Here is a 23,735-nt window from a genome sequence, read left to right as displayed (position 1 = left end):
CAGGCCCCTGTGGATGGTGCCAACTCACCTGTGAACTTGAGGGTAAGCTGGTGAGCAGCATGGGCTCTGCTCCTGCCTTGAGTTCTTGCCCTGACTTCCATTATGGACTATAATCAGTTAGATTAATTAAAGCCTTTCCCCACACCTTGTTTTTAGTTATGGTGTTTATCACAGCTACACCAAACTGGAACTGCCATCCTGAGGATAAGCAATGCTGTCCATGTTGAAGGATAGGATAGTCTGTTCAGAGAAGAGCTCTTTGCCAGAGAAGAAGCCTAGGCAGGCATGCCCATACATTTCCCAACTCCTCATAATTGCCTTAAAGTCATAAAGCTAATGCAGCACATAATAACCACTAGGTAATCAAGAAGTAAGGCTAAAAGCAGCCCCAGATTTCAGGCCATTGAGACTCTCTCTCTCTCTCTCTCTCTCTCTCTCTCTCTCTCTCTCTCTCTCTCTCTCTCTCTCTCTCTCTCTCTGCTAAATACACGGTCTTTTCTGGTGATTCAGACAAAATGACCTGCCATGCAAATGCTGCAACTCCTCCCTAGCCAGAGATTTCCTCCATCTGCTGCAGCTCCATTGGTTGAAATCTGCCAATTGCTTTGGATTCCCAAACTGCAGTGGTATGAACCTGTGAAGGATGGACTAGGTGAACCTCTCCTACTTCTCAGGAACCACTGCACATCAGGGATGATGGATGCTTAGTGTGAAAAGGTTGTCTTCCCTTTCAGTTCCCCATTTCACATTTCTGTAGCTGGAGAACCTGAGGCCAGGCCTGTTTGAGAGCCAGCCCATGTTCACACATTGTAAATGACAGGAAGAATAGTAGACATGAGCAATCCTTTGCTGAAATTCACAGTATCTCCAGACTTCATTAGCAATAGTCTCCAGGGCCATCAAAGCAAGTGTGACTTCCTGACCTGAAGCCCCACCCAACTTCAGCCAGCATCACCTTCCCTTCTTTGGAACATTTACAAGATTTCATCATAAAAAGTTCTCAATTGACAGGCCTCATCCAGCCGGATCAGCGCCGGGGTAGCAGGAGCACAGGGTTGCCTGACACCCGCCAGCTACCCACGACCCCCGCCGCAGGATTTTGGGACTGCTGGTGAGTGGAACACAGCTTCTGTTCCAGTCCAATCACGCGGGACCTGAGACTGCTCTGGTTGGGGAGAGAGAAATCCGGCCTACATAGGGCCACAACCCTCTTCCGGTCAGAAAAGCACCAGAGCAGCTGGGGCGCAGGATCTGCTGACACTCGCCAGCTACCCACAACACCCACCACAGGATCTTAAGACTTCTGGTGAGTGGAGCACAGCTTCTGCTCCAATCCAATTGCGCGGGACCTGAGACTGCATTAGTTAGGGAAGCAGAAACCGGCCTGAGTAGGACCACAGGCCTCATCCGGCTGGATCAGCGCCAGGGTAGCGGGAGCGCAGCGTTGCCTGACACCCACCAGCTACCCATGACCCCCGCCACAGGATTTTGGGACTGCTGGTGAGTGGAACACAGCTTCTGCTCCAATCCAATTGCGCGGGACCTGAGACTGCATTAGTTAGGGAAGCAGAAACCGGCCTGAGTAGGGCCACAGGCCTCATCCGGCCGGATCAGCGCCAGGGTAGCGGGAGCGCAGGGGTGCCTGACACCCGCCAGCTACCCACGACCCCCGCCGCAGGATTTTGGGACTGCTGGTGAGTGGAACACAGCTTCTGCTCCAGTCCAATCACGCGGGACCTGAGACTGCTCTGGTTGGGGAGAGAGAAATCCGGCCTACATAGGGCCACAACCCTCTTCCGGTCAGAAAAGCACCAGGGCACCTGGGGCGCAGGGTCAGCTGACACTCACCAGCTACCCACAACACCCACCACAGGATCTTAAGACTTCTGGAGAGTGGAACACAGCTTCTGCTCCAATCCAATTGCACGCGGGACCAGAGACTGCATTAGTTAGGGAAGCAAAAAAACGGCCTGAGTAGGACCACAGGCCTCTTCCAGCTGGACCAGCACCGGGGTACCATCAGCTACCCACGACCCCCGCCGCAGGATTTAGAGACTGCTGGTGAGTGGAACACAGCTTCTGCTCCAATCTTTAAACAGTGACAACGATAACAACTAACCCCAGAGATTACCAGATGGCGAAAGGTAAACGTAATAATCTTACTAACAGAAACCAAGACCACTCACCATCATCAGAACCCAGCACCCCCACTTCACCCAGTCCAGGGCACCCCAACACACCGGAAAAGCTAGACACGAATCTAAAAGCATATCTCCTGATGATGATAGAGGACTTCAAGAAGGACTTTAATAACACACTTAAAGAAATGCAGGAGAACACTGCTAAACAGGCAGAAGACAATAAAGAGGAAGCACAAAAATCCCTTAAAGAATTGCAGGAGAACACTGCTAAAGAGTTACAAATCCTTAAAGAAAAACACGATAACATAATCAAACAGGTAGAAGTCCTTACAGAAAAACAGGAAAACACATCCAAACAGATGATGGAAATGAACAAAACCATACTAGACCTAAAAAGGGAAGTAGACACAATAAAGAAAACCCAAAATGAGGCAACACTGGAGATAGAAACCCTAGGAAAGAAATCTGGAACCATAGATACGAGCATCAGCAACAGAATACAAGAGATGGAAGAGAGAATCTCAGGTGCAGAAGATTCCATAGAGAACATCGGCACAACAATCAAGGAAAATGTAAAATGCAAAAAGATCCTAACTCAAAACATCCAAGAAATACAGGACACAATGAGAAGACCAAACCTACGGATAATAGGAGTGGATGAGAATGAAGATTTTCAACTCAAAGGACCAGCAAACATCTTCAACAAAATTATAGAAGAAAACTTCCCAAATCTAAAGAAAGAGATGCCCATGAACATACAAGAAGCCTACAGAACTCCAAATAGACTGGACCAGAAAAGAAATACCTCCCGACACATAATAATCAGAGCAACAAATGCTCTAAATAAAGATAGAATACTAAAAGCAGTAAGAGAAAAAGGCCAAGTAACATATAAAGGCAAGCCTATCAGAATTACACCAGATTTTTCACCAGAGACTATGAAAGCCAGAAGATCCTGGACGGATGTTATACAGACACTAAAAGAACACAAATTCCAGCCCAGGCTACTATACCCAGCCAAACTCTCAATTAACATAGATGGAGAAACCAAAGTATTCCACGACAAAACCAAATTCACACATTATCTCTCCACGAATCCAGCCCTTCAAAGGATAATAACAGAAAAAAACCAATACAAGGACAGGAACCATGCGCTAGAAACAACAAGAAGGTAATCCCTCAACAAACCTAAAAGAAGACAGCCACAAGAACAAAATGCCAACTTTAACAACAAAAATAACAGGAAACAACAATTACTTTTCCTTAATATCTCTTAATATCAATGGACTCAACTCCCCAATAAAAAGACATAGACTAACATACTGGCTACACAAACAAGACCCAACATTTTGCTGCTTACAGGAAACTCATCTCAGAGAAAAGGATAGACACTACCTCAGAATGAAAGGCTGGAAAACAATTTTCCAAGCAAATGGCATGAAGAAACAAGCTGGAGTAGCCATTCTAATATCTGATAAGATTGACTTCCAACCCAAAGTCATTAAAAAAGACAGGGAGGGACACTTCATACTCATCAAAGGTAAAATCCTCCAAGAGGAACTATCAATCCTGAATATCTATGCTCCAAATACAAAGGCAGCCACATTCATTAAAGAAACTTTAGTAAATCTCAAAGCACACATTGCACCTCATACAATAATAGTGGGAGACTTCAACACACCACTTTCACCAATGGACAGATCATGGAAACAGAAACTAAACAGGGACACAGTGAAACTAAGAGAAATTATGAATCAAATGGATCTGGCAGATATCTACAGAACATTCTATCCTAAAACAAAAGGATATACCTTCTTCTCAGCACCTCATGGTACCTTCTCCAAAATTGACCACATAATTGGTCACAAAGCAGGCCTCAACAGATATAAAAATATTGAAATTGTCCCATGCATCCTATCAGATCACCATGGACTAAGGCTGATCTTCAATAACAAAATAAATAATAGAAAGCCAACCTTCACGTGGAAACTGAACAACACTCTTCTCAATGATACCTTGGTCAAGGAAGGAATAAAGAAAGAAATTAAGGACTTTTTAGAGTTCAATGAAAATGAAGCCACAACATACCCAAACTTATGGGACGCAATGAAAGCATTTCTAAGAGGAAAACTCATAGCTCTGAGTGCCTCCAAAAGGAAACTAGAGAGAGCACACATTAGCAGCTTGACAACACACCTAAAAGCACTAGAACAAAAGGAAGCAAATTCACCCAAGAGGAGTAGACGGCAGGAAATAATCAAACTCGGGGTGAAATCAACCAAGTGGTAACAAGAAAAACTATTCAAAGAATCAACCAATCAAGGAGCTGGTTCTTTGAGAAAATCAACAAGATAGATAAACCCTTAGCCAGACTCACTAGAGGGTACAGGGAAAGCATCCTAATTAACAAAATCAGAAATGAAAAAGGAGACATAACAACAGATCCTGAAGACATCCAAAACACCATCAGATCCTTCTACCAAAGGCTATACTCAACAAAACTGGAGAACCTGGATGAAATGGAGAAGTTCCTAGACAGATACCAGGTACCAAAGTTGAATCAAGATCAGGTTAATGATCTAAACAGCCCTATATCCCCCAAAGAAATAGAAGCAGTCATTAATAGTCTCCCAACTAAAAAAAGCCCAGGACCAGATGGGTTTAGTGCAGAGTTCTATCAGACCTTCAAAGAAGATCTAATCCCAGTTCTTCACAAACTATTCCACAAAATAGAAACAGAAGGTACTCTACCCAACTCATTCTATGAAGCCACAATTACTCTGATACCTAAACCACAAAAAGACCCAACAAAGATAGAAAACTTCAGACCAATATCCCTTATGAATATTGATGCAAAAATCCTCAATAAAGTTCTTGCTAACCGAATCCAAGAACACATCAAAACAATCATCCATCCTGACCAAGTAGGTTTCATCCCAGGGATGCAGGGATGGTTCAATATACGGAAATCCATCAACGTAATCCAGTATATAAACAAACTCAAAGACAAAAACCACATGGTCATCTCGTTAGATGCGGAAAAAGCATTTGACAAGATCCAACACCCATTCATGATAAAAGTCTTGGAAAGATCAGGAATTCAAGGCCCATACCTAAACATGATAAAAGCAATCTACAGCAAACCAGTAGCCAACATCAAAGTAAATGGTGAGAAGCTTGAAGCAATCCCTCTAAAATCAGGGACTAGACAAGGCTGTCCACTTTCTCCATACCTATTCAACATTGTACTTGAAGTCCTAGCCAGAGCAATTCGACAACAAAAGGAGATCAAAGGGATACAAATTGGAAAAGATGAAGTCAAAATATCACTTTTTGCAGATGATATGATAGTATATATAAGTGACCCTAAAAATTCCACCAGCGAACTCCTAAGCCTGATAAACAGCTTCGGTGAAGTAGCTGGATATAAAATTAACTCAAACAAATCAATGGCCTTTCTCTACACAAAGAATAAACAGGCTGAGAAAGAAATTAGGGAAACAACACCCTTCTCAATAGTCACAAATAATATAAAATATCTTGGCGTGACTCTAACTAAGGAAGTGAAAGATCTGTATAATAAAAACTTCAAGTCTCTGAAGAAAGAAATTATAGAAGATCTCAGAAGATGGAAAGATCTCCCATGCTCATGGATTGGCAGGATCAACATTGTAAAAATGGCTATCTTGCCAAAAGCAATCTACAGATTCAATGCAATCCCCATCAAAATTCCAAATCAATTCTTCAACGAATTAGAAAGTGCAATCTGCAAATTCATCTGGAATAACAAAAAACCTAGGATAGCAAAAACTCTTCTCAAGGATAAAAGAACCTCTGGTGGAATCACCATACCGGACCTAAAGCTTTACTACAGAGCAATTGTGATAAAAACTGCATGGTACTGGTATAGTGACAGACAAATAGACCAATGGAATAGAATTGAAGACCCAGAAATGAACCCACACACCTATGGTCACTTGATCTTCGACAAGGGAGCTAAAAACATCCAGTGGAAGAAAGACAGCATTTTCAACAAATGGTGCTGGCACAACTGGTTGTTAACATGTAGAAGAATGCGAATCGATCCATTCCTATCTCCTTGTACTAAGGTCAAGTCTAAGTGGATCAAGGAACTTCACATAAAACCAGAGACACTGAAACTTATAGAGGAGAAAGTGGGGAAAAGCCTTGAAGATATGGGCACAGGGGAAAAATTCCTGAATAGAACAGTAATGGCTTGTGCTGTAAGATCGAGAATTGACAAGTGGGACCTCATGAAACTACAAAGCTTCTGCAAGGCTAAAGACACCATCAATAAGACAAAAAAACCACCAACAGATTGGGAAAGGATCTTCACCTATCCTAAATCAGATAAGGGACTAATATCCAATATATATAAAGAACTCAAGAAGGTGGACTCCAGAAAGTCAAATAACCCCATTAAAAAATGGGGCTCAGAACTGAACAAAGAATTCTCACCTGAGGAATACCGAATGGCAGAGAAGCACCTGAAAAAATGTTCAACATCCTTAATCATCAGGGAAATGCAAATCAAAACAACCCTGAGATTCCACCTCACACCAGTCAGAATGGCTAAGATCAAAAATTCAGGTGACAGCAGATGCTGGCGAGGATGTGGAGAAAGAGGAACACTCCTCCATTGTTGGTGGGATTGCAAGCTTGTACAACCACTCTGGAAATCAGTCTGGCGGTTCCTCAGAAAATTGGACATAGTACTACCGGAGGATCCAGCAATACCTCTCCTGGGCATATATCCAGAAGATGTCCCAACCGGTAAAAAGGACACATGCTCCACTATGTTCATAGCAGCCCTATTTATAATAGCCAGAAGCTGGAAAGAACCCAGATGTCCCTCAACAGAGGAATGGATACAGAAATTATGGTACATTTACACAATGGAGTACTACTCAGCTATTAAAAAGAATGAATTTATGAAATTCCTAGCCAAATGGATGGACCTGGAGGGCATCATCTTGAGGGAAGTAACACAATCACAAAAGAACTCACACAATATGTATTCATTGATAAGTGGATATTAGCCCAAAACTTAGGATACCCAAGATATAAGATACAATTTGATAAACGCATGAAACTCAAGAAGAATGAAGACCAAAGTGTGGACACTGTGCACCTTCTTAGAATTGGGAACAAAACACCCAGGGAAGGAGTTACAGAGACAAAGTTCATAGCTGTGATGAAAGGATGGACCATTTAGAGACTGCTGTATCCAGGGATCCGTCCCATAATCAGCTTCTAAACGCTGACACCATTGCATACACTAGCAAGATTTTGCTGAAAGGACCCAAATATAGCTGTCTCTTGTGAGACGATGCCGGGGCCTAGCAAACACAGGAGTGGATGTTCACAGTCAGCTATTGGATGTATCACAGGGCTCCCAATGGAGAAGCTAGAGAAAGTACCCAAGGAGCTAAAGGGATCTGCAACCCTATTGTTGGAACAACATGATGTACTAACCAGAACCCTGGAGCTCTTGTCTCTAGCTGCATATGTATCGAAAGATGGCCTAGTCGGCCATCAATGGAAAGAGAGGCCCATTGGACTTGCAAACTTTATATGCCCCAATATAGGGGAATGCCAGGGCCAAAAGAATGGGAATGGGTGGGTAGGGAAGTGGGGGGCGCTATGGGGGACTTTTGGGATAGTATTGGAAATGTAATTGAGGAAAATATGTAATAAAAATATTAAAAAAAAAAAAGAAAGAAAATGCTCAGCACTAATAAATGCTTCAAAACAAACCAGGAAAAAAAAAAAGTTCTCAATTAAATGGCCTACTAACAAAAATGACTGAAAGTTACTTAGTACAACCTTCCCATTTTCTAGATGTGAAAACTAAGGCCCGCAGCTCACATTCAGCTTGCCAAAGTTGAACAACCAATTATGTGTTGGGTCCAGATTCCAGAATACTCTTCACCCCAGCTCATCGACTTGAATTAATTTGTTGAAGGAACTTGTTAATAGGCAAGAAGGCAGAAGAATGATGTGATATACACATGTCACAAACTGAGCTTGGAAAGAGAGTGTGGACTGATGTCAGAACAGCTTCCTCCAGTAAAGATTTCCAGGCAGAAAGACCAAAGGTGGTAGGTAATAAAGTGAGATTCATTTTCCCAGCCTAGCAGTGATTTTTACCAGACCTAATTCTCTCTCTCTCACTCTCTCTCTCTCTCTCTCTCTCTCTCTCTCTCTCTCTCTCTCTCTCTCTCTCTCTCTGACAGTTTTAAGCTATAGCTGAGAATGACCCTGAATTCCTGCTTCCACTTCCAAAGCCCTAAGATTTACAACTGTGTTTCATCATGATTGGTTTTATGCATTGCTGAGGATTGAACCCATGGCTTTGTGGATGATAGGTAAGAAGCCTGCCAACTGAGCTACAGTCCCAGCTCCCAAGACATATGGCCTGATGTAATGATCACTTCAACTCTGGAGGTATACCTAAGAATAATGGAATATCTGCAATGGCTACCAGCTACCTGAACAAATACTTATCAGCCAAAGTATATGCTAAAAAACCTTTCCAGATAACCCACCTCCCTGCCTCAGTCCTAAGCTACATGGGATAAAACGTGGGCATAAGGTGACTGAGTGTGAATCATTTATTTTCCTGAGGAATGGGAGGAAAAAACAGAGGAGCACAGCATGGGTGGGATGGGAGAGTATGAAGATTTATACGAGCATTGGATTTATAAGAGAGAAAAGTAGATCAGATTTGGGGGCAGCCAAATGGCCTCTCTCCATCTCTTTAAATCATTCTCTCCCACAGCCCCGACATCAATGGCAGCCATGGGATATTTCTACTCTTAGCCCTTGAGCAGTCACAGCCAGTGTCTGTCCCTCAGGCTGGCACCCTGAACCGCAAGGCAGACAGAGTTCCTCTTGAGAGATGGGATACAATACAGCCACTGTCTCCAAGGCTTCCACACCCTTTCCCTCTTCCTTCACCCTGGGTTTTCCAGCTGGTGGGTCAAACCTGAAGTTCCTATGTAACTGTCAAAGTGAGGGGTGTAGCGACTGGGGGCCAGAGCTGTCAGTGGCCACAGTCCCCAGGGATTAATGCAATTGGGACAGAGATGACAGGAGAATAATGGGAAGGGAAACTGGGCCAAAAGTTCTCTGGCCCAGCTCATAAGATTCTATATCCAATACTTCCTTGGTTGCTGGGCAACTGCAAAATGGGTCACTGTGAAGTGGCATGGGATGGAGTTGATGTTTATCATAGCCACCAACTGTTGGCACAGCAAAGAGGGTCTTGCCATGTAGCCTTAACTTGGGACCGTTCCTGGCTGAGCCCTTGTCAATAGTAAGCACAGCAAAAGAGAACTAGAAGCTAATTCCTTATCTTCTTCTTTTCACCACAAAATATAGTGGGCATTTCCCTTCTAGTCTTGTCCTCCACATGAGCCAGCTCCTGTGAGAACTTTAGCCTTGCATATGGGGTTCAGCTGGGTTCTTCACCAAGACAGGGTGAGTCAGAATCAAATGTGCTTAGCCCAACCCCTTCCCAGGCATTTAATATCTTTATTTTGGCCAACTGTTGCCTCCCACTTGCCTTTTCTCTAGTTGGGGGAAGATACTTCAGGGGGTTTCATTAATACCTTACAACTCATTCTATCATGCACACAGGAACATGCACACCACTGAGTATACAGGCATATACTCACATGCACTTACTGACAAATGATCTTTTATAATTGTGAAAACCAATTTTTATTTTAATCCCTCAGCACCTGCTGCCATTTCTCCTCGGTGAAATTCACAGATTTATACAGGAGAAAGATGGGTGATCACCGCATGAACAAATGCCCCTCTCTTGTATATCACTGGCTTCCAGTTATCTTCAGCATGAAATCCCAACTTCTTAACAGTCATGGACACAAGATGTCAGCTCTGCCCATCTCTTTCTACTTCTTCTCCCCAACTCTATGCATTTACTTTCTTCGATCTCACTGGCCTTTCTACGCCCTTGGACCTTTTCATCTGATGAAGATCAAATGGTCATAAAGGCCTTCAACAGAGCTGCAAAGATGTAACTAGGCAGCCAAGCCAGTACTGGCCATCAATTCTGATAAGTATATTGACTGGTGTCTGGTCACCTACAGAGATACTTCTGTCCCCAAGAGTTTGGGACATAAACTTATCAGAAATCCACTATGATGACCTACAAATTTACTCATGAGACTTAAATCTGATCATGTCATCACTTGGTGTAATGAAACACTATAAAAAACATAATTAAATATGAGTGGGAGCCAGGCCGTTTCCTTAGCCCTCAGGATGAATACTTTGTGAAGACATTCTAAATGTCAACGACTAAAAACTTAACTAGCAGTAGAAGAAAAATCATTTGAAAAAAATGATAAAACAGTAAACGTCGAAGATTAAAGAAGTCTCTTTTCCAAGTATGGAAGGAACAGCATCAGAGAGCCCACGAGGAATCTGAATCTAGCTCTATAACTAATATACCATGTAGCCTGTGGCTACTTAATAATGCCAAGACTATTGCATAGTCTTCCTCCAATAAAGTGCAAGTCAATTCTAAACAAAATAGTCAAATATTGGTAGAGTATTTTATAAACACTGGTATAGTTTTTAAGATCACTACTTTTGGTGTTTTTGTTTCATTTTCCTTCTCTTCCTTTCTTTATATTTGAGATTGTATTTTAATTACAGCCTTTCTCCCTTCCCTTTCCTCCCTCCCCACTCTTTTTCAAATTCATAGCCTCTTTTTCCATCAACTGTTATTGCATACATGTATGTATGTGTGTATGGATGCATGAATGAATGAATGTATGTACAAATGTACATACATACACATATTTCCAAATACAACTTGCTGAGTTCAAATAATGTTACTTGTTTGTATGTTTTCAGGACTGACCATTAGAATGATCAGTGATTTGTTTTTCTCTGGGAAAGACTGCCTCTCCTCCTTCCAGCCCTCCTCAGTAGCCTTGAGTTCACTACTGAACGTATCTGACTAATGCTGACTGTGCTATCTGGGTTCTCCTAGGAGCACTGGACAATGTCAGGGGCACTTCTGCTGTTACAATGGGAGTTGGCATCTACTGGGCAGAGAACAAACAAGGCTGCCTAACACTGTGTAAGGAAATCAACAGCTTACCAACCGCAAATTATCCCACTCTGCTAAAAGTGCTGAAGTTGAGAGATCCTGTATTAAACTTTGTAAATGTTTGTAAGCACAAATATATAAACCACCCCCAAACCCTGAGATTCTGTCCTGAGATTGTTGCAAAAATGCTTTCTTTTCTTGCTCCAATTTAAATCTCTATAACTGGAAGTCATGAGCATTCCACACAGATCAAAACAACCCTCCAATCCCAGAGAAATCCGAATGCTGAGGCTCAGATGTATTAAAAGAAATATCATGCAAACTCCAAGTTGTGAGAACTGTCAAAACAAGAATATGAATTCCTGCAGACCAGGCCCATATTTATTTTGAAATAAGGACATTCTCCAAAAAATATGAAGAAATAATTGCTTCTTACAAAAACAATGCATAAGCCAGCAAGATGGCTCAGAGAGAAAAGGCGCTTGTCATCAAGCCTGAAGATATGAGTTGAATCCCCTGGACTCATGTGGTAGAAGAAGAAAATCAACTCCTGAAAGTTGTACTCTGGTCTCCACACACAAGTACTGTGCATACACACATGCACACATACACACAAATAAAATGTATGATCAATATAGATTTATGTCAGTCATGATGACGTGTCTATAATCCTAGCACTAAGAAGGCAGAGGTAGGAGGATCACCATAAGTCTGAGATCAGACAGGGCTACATAGAAAATTCCAGATCAGCCAGGGCTACATAGTAGAAACCCATCTCAAAAGAGATGAAAATAAAAATAAAAGCCAACAACATAGACAAAAAAGAAGATAAAAAAGACAAATCTAAAAGAATAAAAATGAGAAACCAACTTGGTGTCTTGGAAATTAACCACATGGTCACCAAAGTTAAAAAAAAATATTCCACAGATGGAAATGGATGTCTTGTGTACTGCAAAAGCCTTGAGGGTCACTCTGGACCGAGAACTGAATGACAGAGAAAGGGTAAATAGACAGGATAAGATTATATATGCATAACAAGAAAGTGTCTCCCACCTTCCATGCAAGAGATTTGCTTGAGTGCCAATGCTGTGTAAATGGACTGGTTGTTAAATGACTATATAAAGTGATGTCACCATTTTGAAACTATGAGATGATTATATATAATCCCTGACACATCTGATAGTTGGAAGAAAACACATTTACTAGAAATCTAACTTTGACTTTAGAATTTTGACCTTTCCCTAGGCTACTAAATGTGATTCAATTCTCTCTTAAGATAGAAGGTGGCAGCTGTAAGCCATAGCTCTCTGTAAACTATGAGATAGCCAAGGATACAGTCACTACTCTATAGCATATTACATAGCTGGGATATGATAAACAATTTATCTATCCATCTATCTATTCATCTATCTATCTATCTATCTATCTATCTATCTATCTATCTATTTATCTATCTACCTATGTACCTATCCATCCATCTATATATATTCTATGTATCTATCTATATCTATGTATAATGTATCTGTGTATCTATGTATGTCTATGTATAATGTATCTATCTATATCTATTCATGTATTATATATACTTTTTCCCAAAGCAGAATCTCACTATGTATTCCAGGCTAGCATCAAACGCATGATCTTCCTGACTCAGTCTCTTGAGTCCTGGGATTATAGCCCTGATCTACCAACAACTGGTTCTGTCTTAATATATTTGTAATTTATGATAGGTATTGGGAAGATGTTTCCCTGAACGCCTAGGAGCATCTGGAGTTTAATGTCTTGCTTATACACGAATTACGCCCTGTCTTGTCCTGTCTTCCATTTGTTTGGCAGGTGCTTGTCTTGGCTCCCCAGCAGGCTACAAATGTCTTTAAAAAAAAAAAAAACAGGCTGTGCCTGCTACACCTCTGTTCCTATCATATCAACTCCTGGGCTAAAAATACCAAATAGATTGAAACTCACAACCAATTTTGAGGAAACCTAGTCTTGGGCTATGCTTGCTAGTGTCCTCCAGAAATATAGAATTAACTTGCATCAACATGAGAACAAAGTGAAGAGAAAAGCTCGAAACCGAATGAGAATCCAGAAAGGACAGAGAGCAAGGAACTCCCATCCCTGGGTGGTCTTGAAGAAGATGGGATTCTGCAGGCTGGGCTAGGCAGTTCCATTGCTTGACAAATGGTGTCAAATTCCAGAGCACTCATCTCATGAGTTTCCCAGGCCCGTGGGGAGAAGAAGACTCTTTGGAAAGGGTGCAATTAGAAACACATTTTTTTCTTCATCACACATTCTGGCAAGTGTCTCTCTGTGACAGACTCTCCACAGACCTGATTGAGACTCATGTTTCTCAGCCATTGTTTTACCTCCTGCTGAAAAGTCCCAAACTGGTTCCTTTGCCACTTCCCAGACAGACACTGGGACAGGCAATAGGCAAGTGTTATCTTTCTCATTAAACATAACAAAGCAGAACAGACACTAAGGTTAAAGATAAAATTAGAAACCTTTCCACAAGCCTTGCCCGAGACACTCAAGTCCATTCCAAGAATGTACAATAACAATAATCACTAGCCTTTTGTGGAGCAATATTCTAGGTACTGATTTTCAAAACAGAGATTGGCTATCTATGCCTGGTTTTGTAAATATCTATCTTAGAAAACAGCTGCTCATAGCTGGTTCAGGGGATATCTGTGCTTCTTTCCCACTGCATGGGCAGGGCTCAGAGGTGCAGCAGCACATAGTCTTCAACACTTAAGTATTTAGGTTTAGTCTCTGGTCCTTCAGAGGGAAAAGTGGTAATCTTTATCTATAGCTAATAAAAGCTCAGTAGATCATATATGATATGCCTAAATATATCAGTGTTGTCAACATTAGGAATAAATACAAAAATTAAAAACCACTACTTTTGTTTATTGAGCATTTACCAAGTTATCAGCATTTTTAAAAGGATATTATCACTCTTATAGTCCAGAGTGAAACACTTAAGCTCAGCTTAAGTTCTGCTGAAGGTCATGTGGTTGATCAGTGGAGGACTTAAGATTTGTATCCAAGCTCTCACTCTAATGCCCATGCCAGGTGGTACCCTGAACTACACCATATGTATCTGCCCAAATGGTTCACCCTCTGTAGGCAGAGACAACCTACAGATAGATACTCATGACCATGGATACAGATACCCAAAAGTCAAAGATACATAAACTGAGGGTGGAGTTTCTATCGAGCCATTCAGTATTAAAGATGGGGTCATTCTGAGGTCCCGATGAGTGTACTCCTCAGTGGCTATGTCTTTCATCCCCACCTTCAAGGTTATTTGACTTTTGAATCTTCTAGTATAGGAAAGAAGACCACTCCATTCTCCTGACTCTATAGTTTGGTTCCAGATCTCAGTGAGTCCAGGTGGCACTTGTTCTGTAAATATGTCAAGTCTTGTTGGGCACTGGTGTACTGAGAGAAGACTTTCTGCTGGAGCAGGGTAGAGAGGGGCAACAGATGGAAACCAGGATTCGTCCATACTTTCCCAGCTGCAAACCTGCCTGGAGCCTCACTGGTTCACAGTGCTGTGGTTAAAAGCCCTCCTGCAACTGCAGTTCCCCCCTGCATGTACTCTTGGGATCTGAGCTCAGACGACATAGCAGAAATTTTAGCATTTATCCCAACCTCACTCACCAGTTCCAGGTGCTAATTGTGTGACCACCCCAACCCTATCTCCCTCTGTTCCTAGTGATGTCTAATGCCTTTGAAATGGGCCCTCCATGACTCATCAGACATCCTCCCTTTATCCAGTTCTGCTCCTGAGATGGGGCCAAATGCCTGTTTAGGCTGACAGCACATCCACAAGTTACTGAAGAAAATAATCTAAAGCTCCCCATTCAGTCAGAGCCTTTCACAGACAGAATTTGTCACCAGACATACTCCCAATATATACTGCAGTTATTGACTTCTAAAACCAAAGTCATGTTCAGACCATAGGAAGCAGCACTGACCCCTGACAAAGTCTCCTTGATGGAGTCTGAGACCAACTTAACACCACTCTCTTAATGGCCCTCCACCTCACTGAACCACCACCAACCCTGTCCTGGTTGCCCATGTGCCCCAGGATTTACCTTCACTGCCACTAGCATCTTGTCTTTGGTGGGGCTTAGATTGTAGCACTCAGCCAGGAAGACCTTTCCAAAGGCTCCCTCACCCAATTCTCTCTTCAACACGATGTCTCTCCTCTTGATGTGCTGAACATCTGTAGAAGTATCACAAATGAGACAGAAAGTCAGATTCTGGCACCTTCAGGTCAGCAGAAATCTAAGGTACTTCTGGTTCCACAACAGGAAGAGGCAAATGTTAATATCTCAACTTGAGCATGGAGATTGTCACGACTTTCTGAACTAAGTCTGACATGGAATAAAATCTCAGTTCTGTGCCAGACCAACTTCTGAGTACTCTATACCTCAGGACAGAACAGGAATCAGTGATGTCACTGAATATGGGCGTGTCCTGTGATGCTGCACATGAATGGCAGCATCCTGGCAAGATGCAGATTCTGATTCAGTGGAACTGAAAATCAACATCCGTAGCAAGTCACTAAGTGATGCTAGTGATCTGAGAATCAGATTTGGATGCTGACTCCATGACAATCCTGCCCACTTTACCCCCCAGTTTGGGAAAGTTATTTAATCCCAGAGCCTCAATTTTCTCATTTTAAATGGGGTCAGCAACAAAGCCATTCTCATTGAAGCCTGGTCATGAAATGAGATAATCCAGATTAAGAGGTTATCTTAGTCTGGGAGACACTTAGAGACATGTGCTCAGTAAACACACAAAAACATGCACATGCTCTCACACACATTCACACAGATAAAAATACATACACATATATACACAAATACACACACACACAAATACAAGCACATGCACATACAAACATACACACATAACCACACATACACACAGGTATGTGCCTATATGCACAGATACACATGAACACATATATGCATACACATGTACATACAGAAGCATACAAATATACACACACACACATATATATGTATATATATACATGCATACATATGTATACATGCACAGAAATACACCCAAAATGTATACATACATAAACAAACATGTACTCACACATACACACAGATATACATACATACATACATAAACATACACACATACCATGTACATATCCTTACACACAGACACGTGTGCACACACATAACAGCACAACAGTACCCTGTTCATGATAGAAAACACTCATAGGTAGCTAAAATTATGCCAGGAAAATCTCTAGCTGGCCAGCACTGCTTCTTTGAGAGAAAGCAAACCAATGAGATCACAGATGACAAGTTCAAAGACAGCCTCAGACCTGAGGTCTGTGCAAATGGAACAGCTGCCAGTGCCTTTGCTAATTTAGCAACCTAATTAAAGCATGTCTGCCAGGAGAGAGCAGAGCTGTGACCTCGGCCCTCCCACCTCTTTGGAAAGAATGCTACCAAGGAACTGTACAATCAGGGGTCTGGTGAAGAAAGGAGTGAGGTGGGGGTTACTCACCGACCTTCACATGAATTGTTCAAGAGGCAAAGGCCCATTAAATACCTGTATCGACATTATGAAGCCTGTCGCCCAGCCAGCAAAGAAGGTCCTCTCAAATGAGCTTGTCGGGCAGTGAAAGCTGAACGTGGAAGAACCGTGGCAGACTGTCCACACAGTGAAGAGCCATGTGACAGGGACAGAGGGGCATGGCTTGAAAATTGAGCCTAGTGGCTTGGTAGACTTGGGTGCTAATTTTTTCCTATCAGAGTTCGATATCTCACAAGGTCTAGGGTGACTTGCCCCCATTTCCTTTTTCTTTGCAGGCATTCTTCACGAGTCGTGGATAAAAATGGTTTCCTCAGCTAGAGAGATGGCTCAGCTATTCAAAGCCCTTCCTTGTTCAGCAATCCTGTCTTTGTCTTGTAGCCTCTGAAGAATAGTGTAATTTTGGCCTTCAGGGGTAAGGCTAAAAAGTATCACTGGTAGAAAATGGGATGTCTGGGCCTCTATTGGGAAGTCATCTGCTCACCACTGCCTAGTCATTCCCAGGTGGCTAGTAATGACGCATATGAGGGTCCTACAAAGTGAGTGACCTGTCAAGGCCAGGGAGTGAAGATATGGCCTGGTAAGATAGCTCTCCAGCCTGGAGCCAGGCCTCAGATTCCTCATCTATAAAATGGGCATACCCCACAGCTGGGTGTACAAGTCTATCAACATTTGTACTGTGGAACTTTGTCTTCTGTGAAGATCTTGACCTTGTGATCTTGACATCACAGTGACAGTGACTCACCACACTAGCCCATTGGGCTAAGGAGATGGCCCAGTAAGGCATTTGCTGTGCAAGCAGAAAGACCTGAGTTCGGGTCTCCAGTAGCAGTAGCTGTTTATGTAATCTTATAGTTCTTATGATGATACTGGAGGCAGAAAGAGAATATCTGGAAGCCTGTGAGCCAGTTATTCTGGCATATCCAGTAGCAAAACAAGATGCCTGCTCTCAAACAAAGTAGAAGGCAAGGACCAACACAAATGGCATCCTCTGACCTCTATACATACACTGTGGCATGAACATGCCCCCACATACACATTCATATGTGTACATGTGTGCATGCACGTGCACAGACATTCAGACACACACACACACACACACAGTGAGAGAGAGAGAGAGAGAGAGAGAGAGAGAGAGAGAGAGAGAAAGAGAGAGAGAAAATCAGCCTTATCACTGTGTCCTTGTAGAAGAGGTGGGGCCATTATCAGGCTCTCACCTGAGATTTCAGCCCATCTCTCCACTACGCTCCCATCCTAGCCACAAGTCATCCTTCCAGTTCCAGCTGCCCTTGAAAGGGGCTAGCATGTATAGCATACAGTATGCTGAGATAGAACTCCACTCACACAGCTTCTGACCTGTGCAGAGGGAGGAATTTTTGGTGACTCATATTTCTGTCACTCTAATATTCACTTGTTTGCCAAGCTGGCCTTGATATGTTATCAGTACCCCATCTTGGGTGAACATATGTTGGTTGTTCCACCTCTCCCCTGGAAAATAATGCAATAAACTCATTCAAGATTGTAAATATAGTAAAATATCATTTACCTCTTGACTGGTAGTTTTTTTAAAAGAAGGTGAAAGGAAAGGAAAGCCAAGCCAAGCCTCCCCCAGGTGCTGAGATCAGCATGAAATCCAAAATTCAAAGATAGCCAGAGAAGCCAGTCACCTGAGAAAAAGCTGACTCTGCCTCAGACCCCAGTCTCACCCTCTTTCTGATTGGCCAATGAGCAGGACACTCAAAATCACCCAGAGAGTTTGTTAAAAACAGATTGCTGGGCTCCTAATGCAGAGAGTACCAGCCAGTGAGTCCATCTTGAGGCTTGAGAATAGGCATCTCTAAGTTCTCAAGTGATGCTGACAATGTCAATCAAGGAGGCACACTTTGGGTACCACTGGAGCAGGATATTTTGGGAAATGAGGAGTTAGCTAGCTGATACCACAGCTGCCTCTACAGGTTGGGCTTAGGTAGTACCAAGACTACCAACAGGTAACTCATACCTCATCCCCAGAAAACCAGGAGAAGGTCACGGGTCTTGGATTTATTTCTAAGCCCCTCTTGCCCTTGCAATCTATATGGCTTAAGCTAAGTCAACTGTTTAAAGAGACTGAAGTGGCCCTCTATGCCCTGGAGATCAAGCCTCTCTGGCTTTCTTGTGTTCTAGAAACCTCTGCACAGAGCAAAGAAACAATACAAATTTTCACTGGTCCCTAAGCCCAGCTCAGAGCCACCTTTCCTCAGGGCTTCCCAGTCTCAGAATCAGTCAATGCAAAATGACTTGAGGAGCTTTAGAGAGAGCTGGAGTCCTCTATGCAGCTGCCATGCCTGGGTCATGTCTGAAAGTCCTTTCCCCTCTCCCTCCCTAGGCAGCAAAAGTCCAGGGCTTTGAAAGATTCTGAGGCTCCAAGTGGGACATTTCAGACAGGCATGGCTTTCCACCCATCTCGGAGTTGAAAGCCTGGCATCTTCTGCACACTTCCTGTTGCTGTGTGAGCATGGAATCTGCAGGCTTTGAGCCATGCAGGAGACAGGTGAGCACAGTGTGAGAAATCCCTCTCCTTCTCTTCCCAGGAACATGGGAAAGGCAAGCTAGAGCCAAAGTGTTTTGCCTAAACATACAAATGAATCATTTTTAGGGACATGGAAATACCCAATGGCTCAGAATAAAGCCTCCTCGTCTCATCCTCTTGTCTTCTCAGTATAGGGCGTTTAAGATCAATACATATGTTTATCCCTGGTCAAGTGGTAAGAGCCAGGAAAGGGAGAAGGAGCCAGAAATAAAAGCAGACTTCATCCCACCCAAAGTCCTCCTACAGTAAACAATGAAATCCCAACTGTGGTGACAAGAATCCCCACAAGGTGATTGAGGAACTTTGGCAGAAAAACACAGAATAGAAGCCAAATGCATGACATAAATCCCTTCCTTGTGGACAAGTCCATGAAGCAAGGAGGCTGGACTCCAAAACGCAATCTCAGCTGCTGCTTTTCCTGAACTCTCCAACAGAGAAGTAAAGCAAAGGGAATGTGCATGTGGCCGGTCCGATGAGGTGTGCAGCCCTCATTCCCATAAGGGCTCCAGTCTCTGGGCTACTTTCACGAATAAAATGAAGGCTTGTGATACCCTTTATTAGCCGGAGACAAACCCCAGCCAAGAAAAGCCATTCCTTGTGGGGATTCCCAAGCCTGTGTCTTTTGCTCTCCATCAAACAGCCCTCCCTTTCTTGCTCCTTCATCTATAGTCACCAAAATGGTCCTATCCAAATATTAACTACCCCTAATTCTCCTGCACTAGTCATCCTGGGATTCTCTTACAGCATTGTTCCATTTGAAAGAACAGCAACTGCAACAGGAGCAGGAGCAGGAGCAGGAGCAGGAGCCGGAGCAGGAACCTCCCCCAAGGAGCCTTTCAGAACCCACCAAGCTCTGAGAATATGGAATTGAGGAACCCTGAAAGACTGGTTTGGAGTGAACTGTTTCATTTTTCATGCCCACATGTCTACTTGAGCCCCTTCTCTGCTTATTTTTAATTCCTGTCATGAAGTTCAGGGCTGTTACTGCTGAAGCCATCCAACCAACCCACAAGCCAAAAGATGCTGACTTCCCCTAAGAGAAGAGAGTATCGATCAGTCTCCTTACTGCATGGCTGGATGGATGGGCGAGAAGCATCTAGGTTGGGAAGCTCAGGGTTTGGAGTGCTGGAAGGAGAGGAAGAGAAAGGGGAAATGTGTAGGTGGAGAACAGGGGGAGTGTCCTAAGTCGATCGAGAAAGGGCTGCTGAGAGAGTAGGGGTGCTATTTAATGGAAAAGGGTCTGAGGAAATGAAAAGGGTTACTAGAACTTTCTGCCATGGTTCATCTCAAATTCCTCTTCTCCAGAGAGCCCCTAATGGGGGATTTCACCAGAAGAGGCCACCTGGAGATCCTCTGGTTCCCACAGGACAAATGATTAGTCTGACACAAATAAACCCTGAGTTTCAGTTACTCCCTGTAGAATTCTTCCTCTGCAGTTTGGACCCAAGTCACAGTTCCACATGTGTGGGATTCACTAGAGCAGGGTCTTACAGATCTACAGCAAGCTGGGCCTCAAGCACTCAGTTCCCTGAGAGGCCAGTGGGTTGGCTGGGTTTATTGATTGTCTCTATCTGTTTTCCTGAGCTTCCTCATCTGAGGCTGGGAGCTGACAATATTGAGAGAGACATTTCTGAAACTCCTACTGCGACTCACGCAGCTACTGACTCTGGATGATCAGATGTGGCTGGACCCACAGAGACTGACATCAATGTCCCTCTTTGTTCACAAAGAAAGGGGAGCCAGAAACTGCTCCACTCTGGAGCCCAGGGATGAAGAATGATCAAAATCCACTAAAATTATCATACTACTCAAAGAGAAATGATTTTAGATAAAAACAAGCAGATAAATAGGTTTGTATTGGAATCCTGGCCCTGACATTTCCTAGTTGTCTTCTCTCTCCAAGCCTCAAGATCCTGATTGGTAAATTGGCCCATGGATAGTAACTTGGCAGAACAATTAAGAAAAGTGACTTAAATTTTTAGATTATAGGCCTGGTGAGATTGCTCAGTCATTAAAATGATTACCTCACAAGCCCCAGCCCTAAGCTCCATCCCCAGAACTTACCCGAGGAAAGCTGATGGTGGCAGTCCACATTTGGGCTCCCCAGTGCTGGAGAGACTGAGGCAGGTAGACCCTGAGGTTTACTAGTCAGCCAGCGTAACCTAACCAGGGAGTTCCAAGCCAAGAAATTGTCTCCAAAGATGGATGGCATCTGAAGAATGACACCCAATGTTGATTTTTCAGTCTCCATATATATGCATAAACATAGGCACATATAAAAAGTTTCTTTAGGTGATGGAGTTAGTAGAAAGCATATGAACTAAAATTGGCATTTGACAAGTGTGGTTCTGTCTCTTTCTGTAAGATCTGCATTCTAAAAGCTTAGCCTATGTGCAAACAAAGCAGTGGCTTGGGAAGAAATTGAAGGAAGGATGATAATGGTCTCTGAAAAGAAAATGGCCTGAGGTTGCTCAGGGGTGGGCAGGCATTGACTGAGGGTCACCCGCCAGTCTGCCTCAGTCTGCCTCAGTCTGCCACCACAACATTTAGCTTCCTCTCTATCGGAGTCAAAAATAGTATGTGGGAGGAGGTTGGTCAGACAATGGAATAAAGACATCAAAAATCAGTGACAGCCACCTCCACAAGATGGGTATTTATCCATAGAGATATACCAGAACCCCAGGACCAGCTAATCTAAATTATGGTGATTCTGACCACTGCAAGAGAAGCTACAAACTCAGTCCCCCAAAATGAGCGTGCGCCTCAGTTCGCATGCAGAGGACCTTAGGTGAAGCTGATTGTTGTTCTCAGAAACATATTCACCACCGACCTCTGATAAGAGGCTCAGAAACAGCTCCCAGTCCCAGTGCAGCCACAAGGGTTGGTTCATTTTAATACTCAATTCCCAATTAGCTCCTGGAGTCATTAGATAGTTGTCTCATGGACCCATTTTTACTCTGTGCTTGCCTCTTTTAACTTTGAGATATTCCTTATTCCCTTATTAATAATAAAAATAACTCCCATTGATTGAGTGCCTATCTAAGGCAGACTAAGTAAGCACTTGCATGTTCCTTCACATTCATCTTTATAAAGCTCTATCTAAAGTGAAATATAGCCTGTTGCTCTTCTGGTACTCCAGAAGAGGGAGCTGAGGCTTGCCCAAGACCCCTTAGCTATCAGAGGTGGTCTGTTAAACTGCAAAGTCTGGTACAGTACTGCCCCCTTTCCGCAAAGAATAAATTGCAAGAGCCCCTGCAGAACAGTGAAGCTGGCTTTTTCCTATACAAACACAGCTGTGGGAAAGTCTAATCCATACACTAGACAGAACATGAGATTGACAACCACTAATGACATAATAATTAGAATAACAAACAGTGATAAGAGTTAGCCAGGGTGGTATATTAAGAGAGGCAAGACAAATATTCATACTTTAGACTGCAACTGAAACCAGAGATAACAAACCATAGAAAGGGCAAAATGTGTGAGCAGACAGTTGCCATTCTTCAGCCTTGCCATCTTCTCCTCACCTCCACAGAGAAGCCCTGTACCCTGAGTTGGCATCCCTAGATAGAAAAGAACAGTGGTGTCCATGAAGACACAGAGACCCTGTCTCTGCCAGCTCTGTTGCCGCAACCTGAACATATCTCAAGAGGACTGCACTGGAAGTCCCAAATTCAGAGATCCACTGAGGAGCAGATGTTCCAGGGGATCTTACTCTGAGAGTGAAAACCATCTAGGGACTGCCTTGTAAAAATTATTATTTGAACAGTTTCTTCATGCTATGATCCAATGACTGTCCAGAGGAGGTAACTAGGTTCATTGCAAACCATAGCATAAAGTCTGCCATTAGCCAGGATGTGCCACAGCATAGGGCTGCTATGCACTTGAAGGGCTTGGGAGGTTCTTGACAGGAGAGAGGGGACAAAGAAAGAGGGAGAGGAAGGGAGTATCTCTGAGAAGTGTGTGTTCTCTTTGCACTAACCAGACCCTAGGGTCTCAGGCTGCCAAAAAAGGCTCAGAAGAAAACATTAATTCAATACCACACATTTAATTACACATGAAATGGAATGTTCTTAAGCAGAAAAGAATAACTTTCTCAGAGCTCCAACTGTGAGTTTTTGAAGTGGCAGAAGAAAAGAGGTCCAGCACTAAGTCATGGAGAGGCAACATTCTGCCAGAAAGGCAGGACCTTTCTCCTTACCATGGAAGGTACTTCTGCTGCCCTCACCCTTCTTCTAGCCCTCTGGTTTTGTCTCTCCAAGGATCTTCAGTTGTTCTATGTGGTCTTATATATGAGCATCTCTCTGGCTAATGGCAGGCTTTATGCTATGATCTGCAACTAACC

General features: G+C 43.1%; 1 protein-coding gene across 4 annotated transcripts in view; it reads right to left on the bottom strand.

Annotated features, from left to right (window-relative positions):
* The window catches only part of Ntrk3 (neurotrophic receptor tyrosine kinase 3), a 399,848-nt gene that overhangs the window by 71,907 nt on the left and 304,206 nt on the right, over nucleotides 1-23,735 (bottom strand). For all 4 annotated transcript variants that reach the window (XM_021166476.3, XM_029479478.2, XM_021166477.3 and 1 more), the window contains exon 13: nucleotides 15,354-15,484. In XM_021166476.3, the coding sequence (XP_021022135.1) occupies nucleotides 15,354-15,484 (131 nt within the window). The remainder of the gene's footprint in view (nucleotides 1-15,353; nucleotides 15,485-23,735) is intronic.

Source organism: Mus caroli, unplaced genomic scaffold (assembly GCF_978045245.1).
Source record: "Mus caroli unplaced genomic scaffold, Mus_caroli_1 scaffold_8, whole genome shotgun sequence".
Taxonomy (NCBI): Eukaryota; Metazoa; Chordata; class Mammalia; order Rodentia; family Muridae; genus Mus; species Mus caroli.
This window is presented reverse-complemented; position numbering and strand designations above follow the sequence as displayed.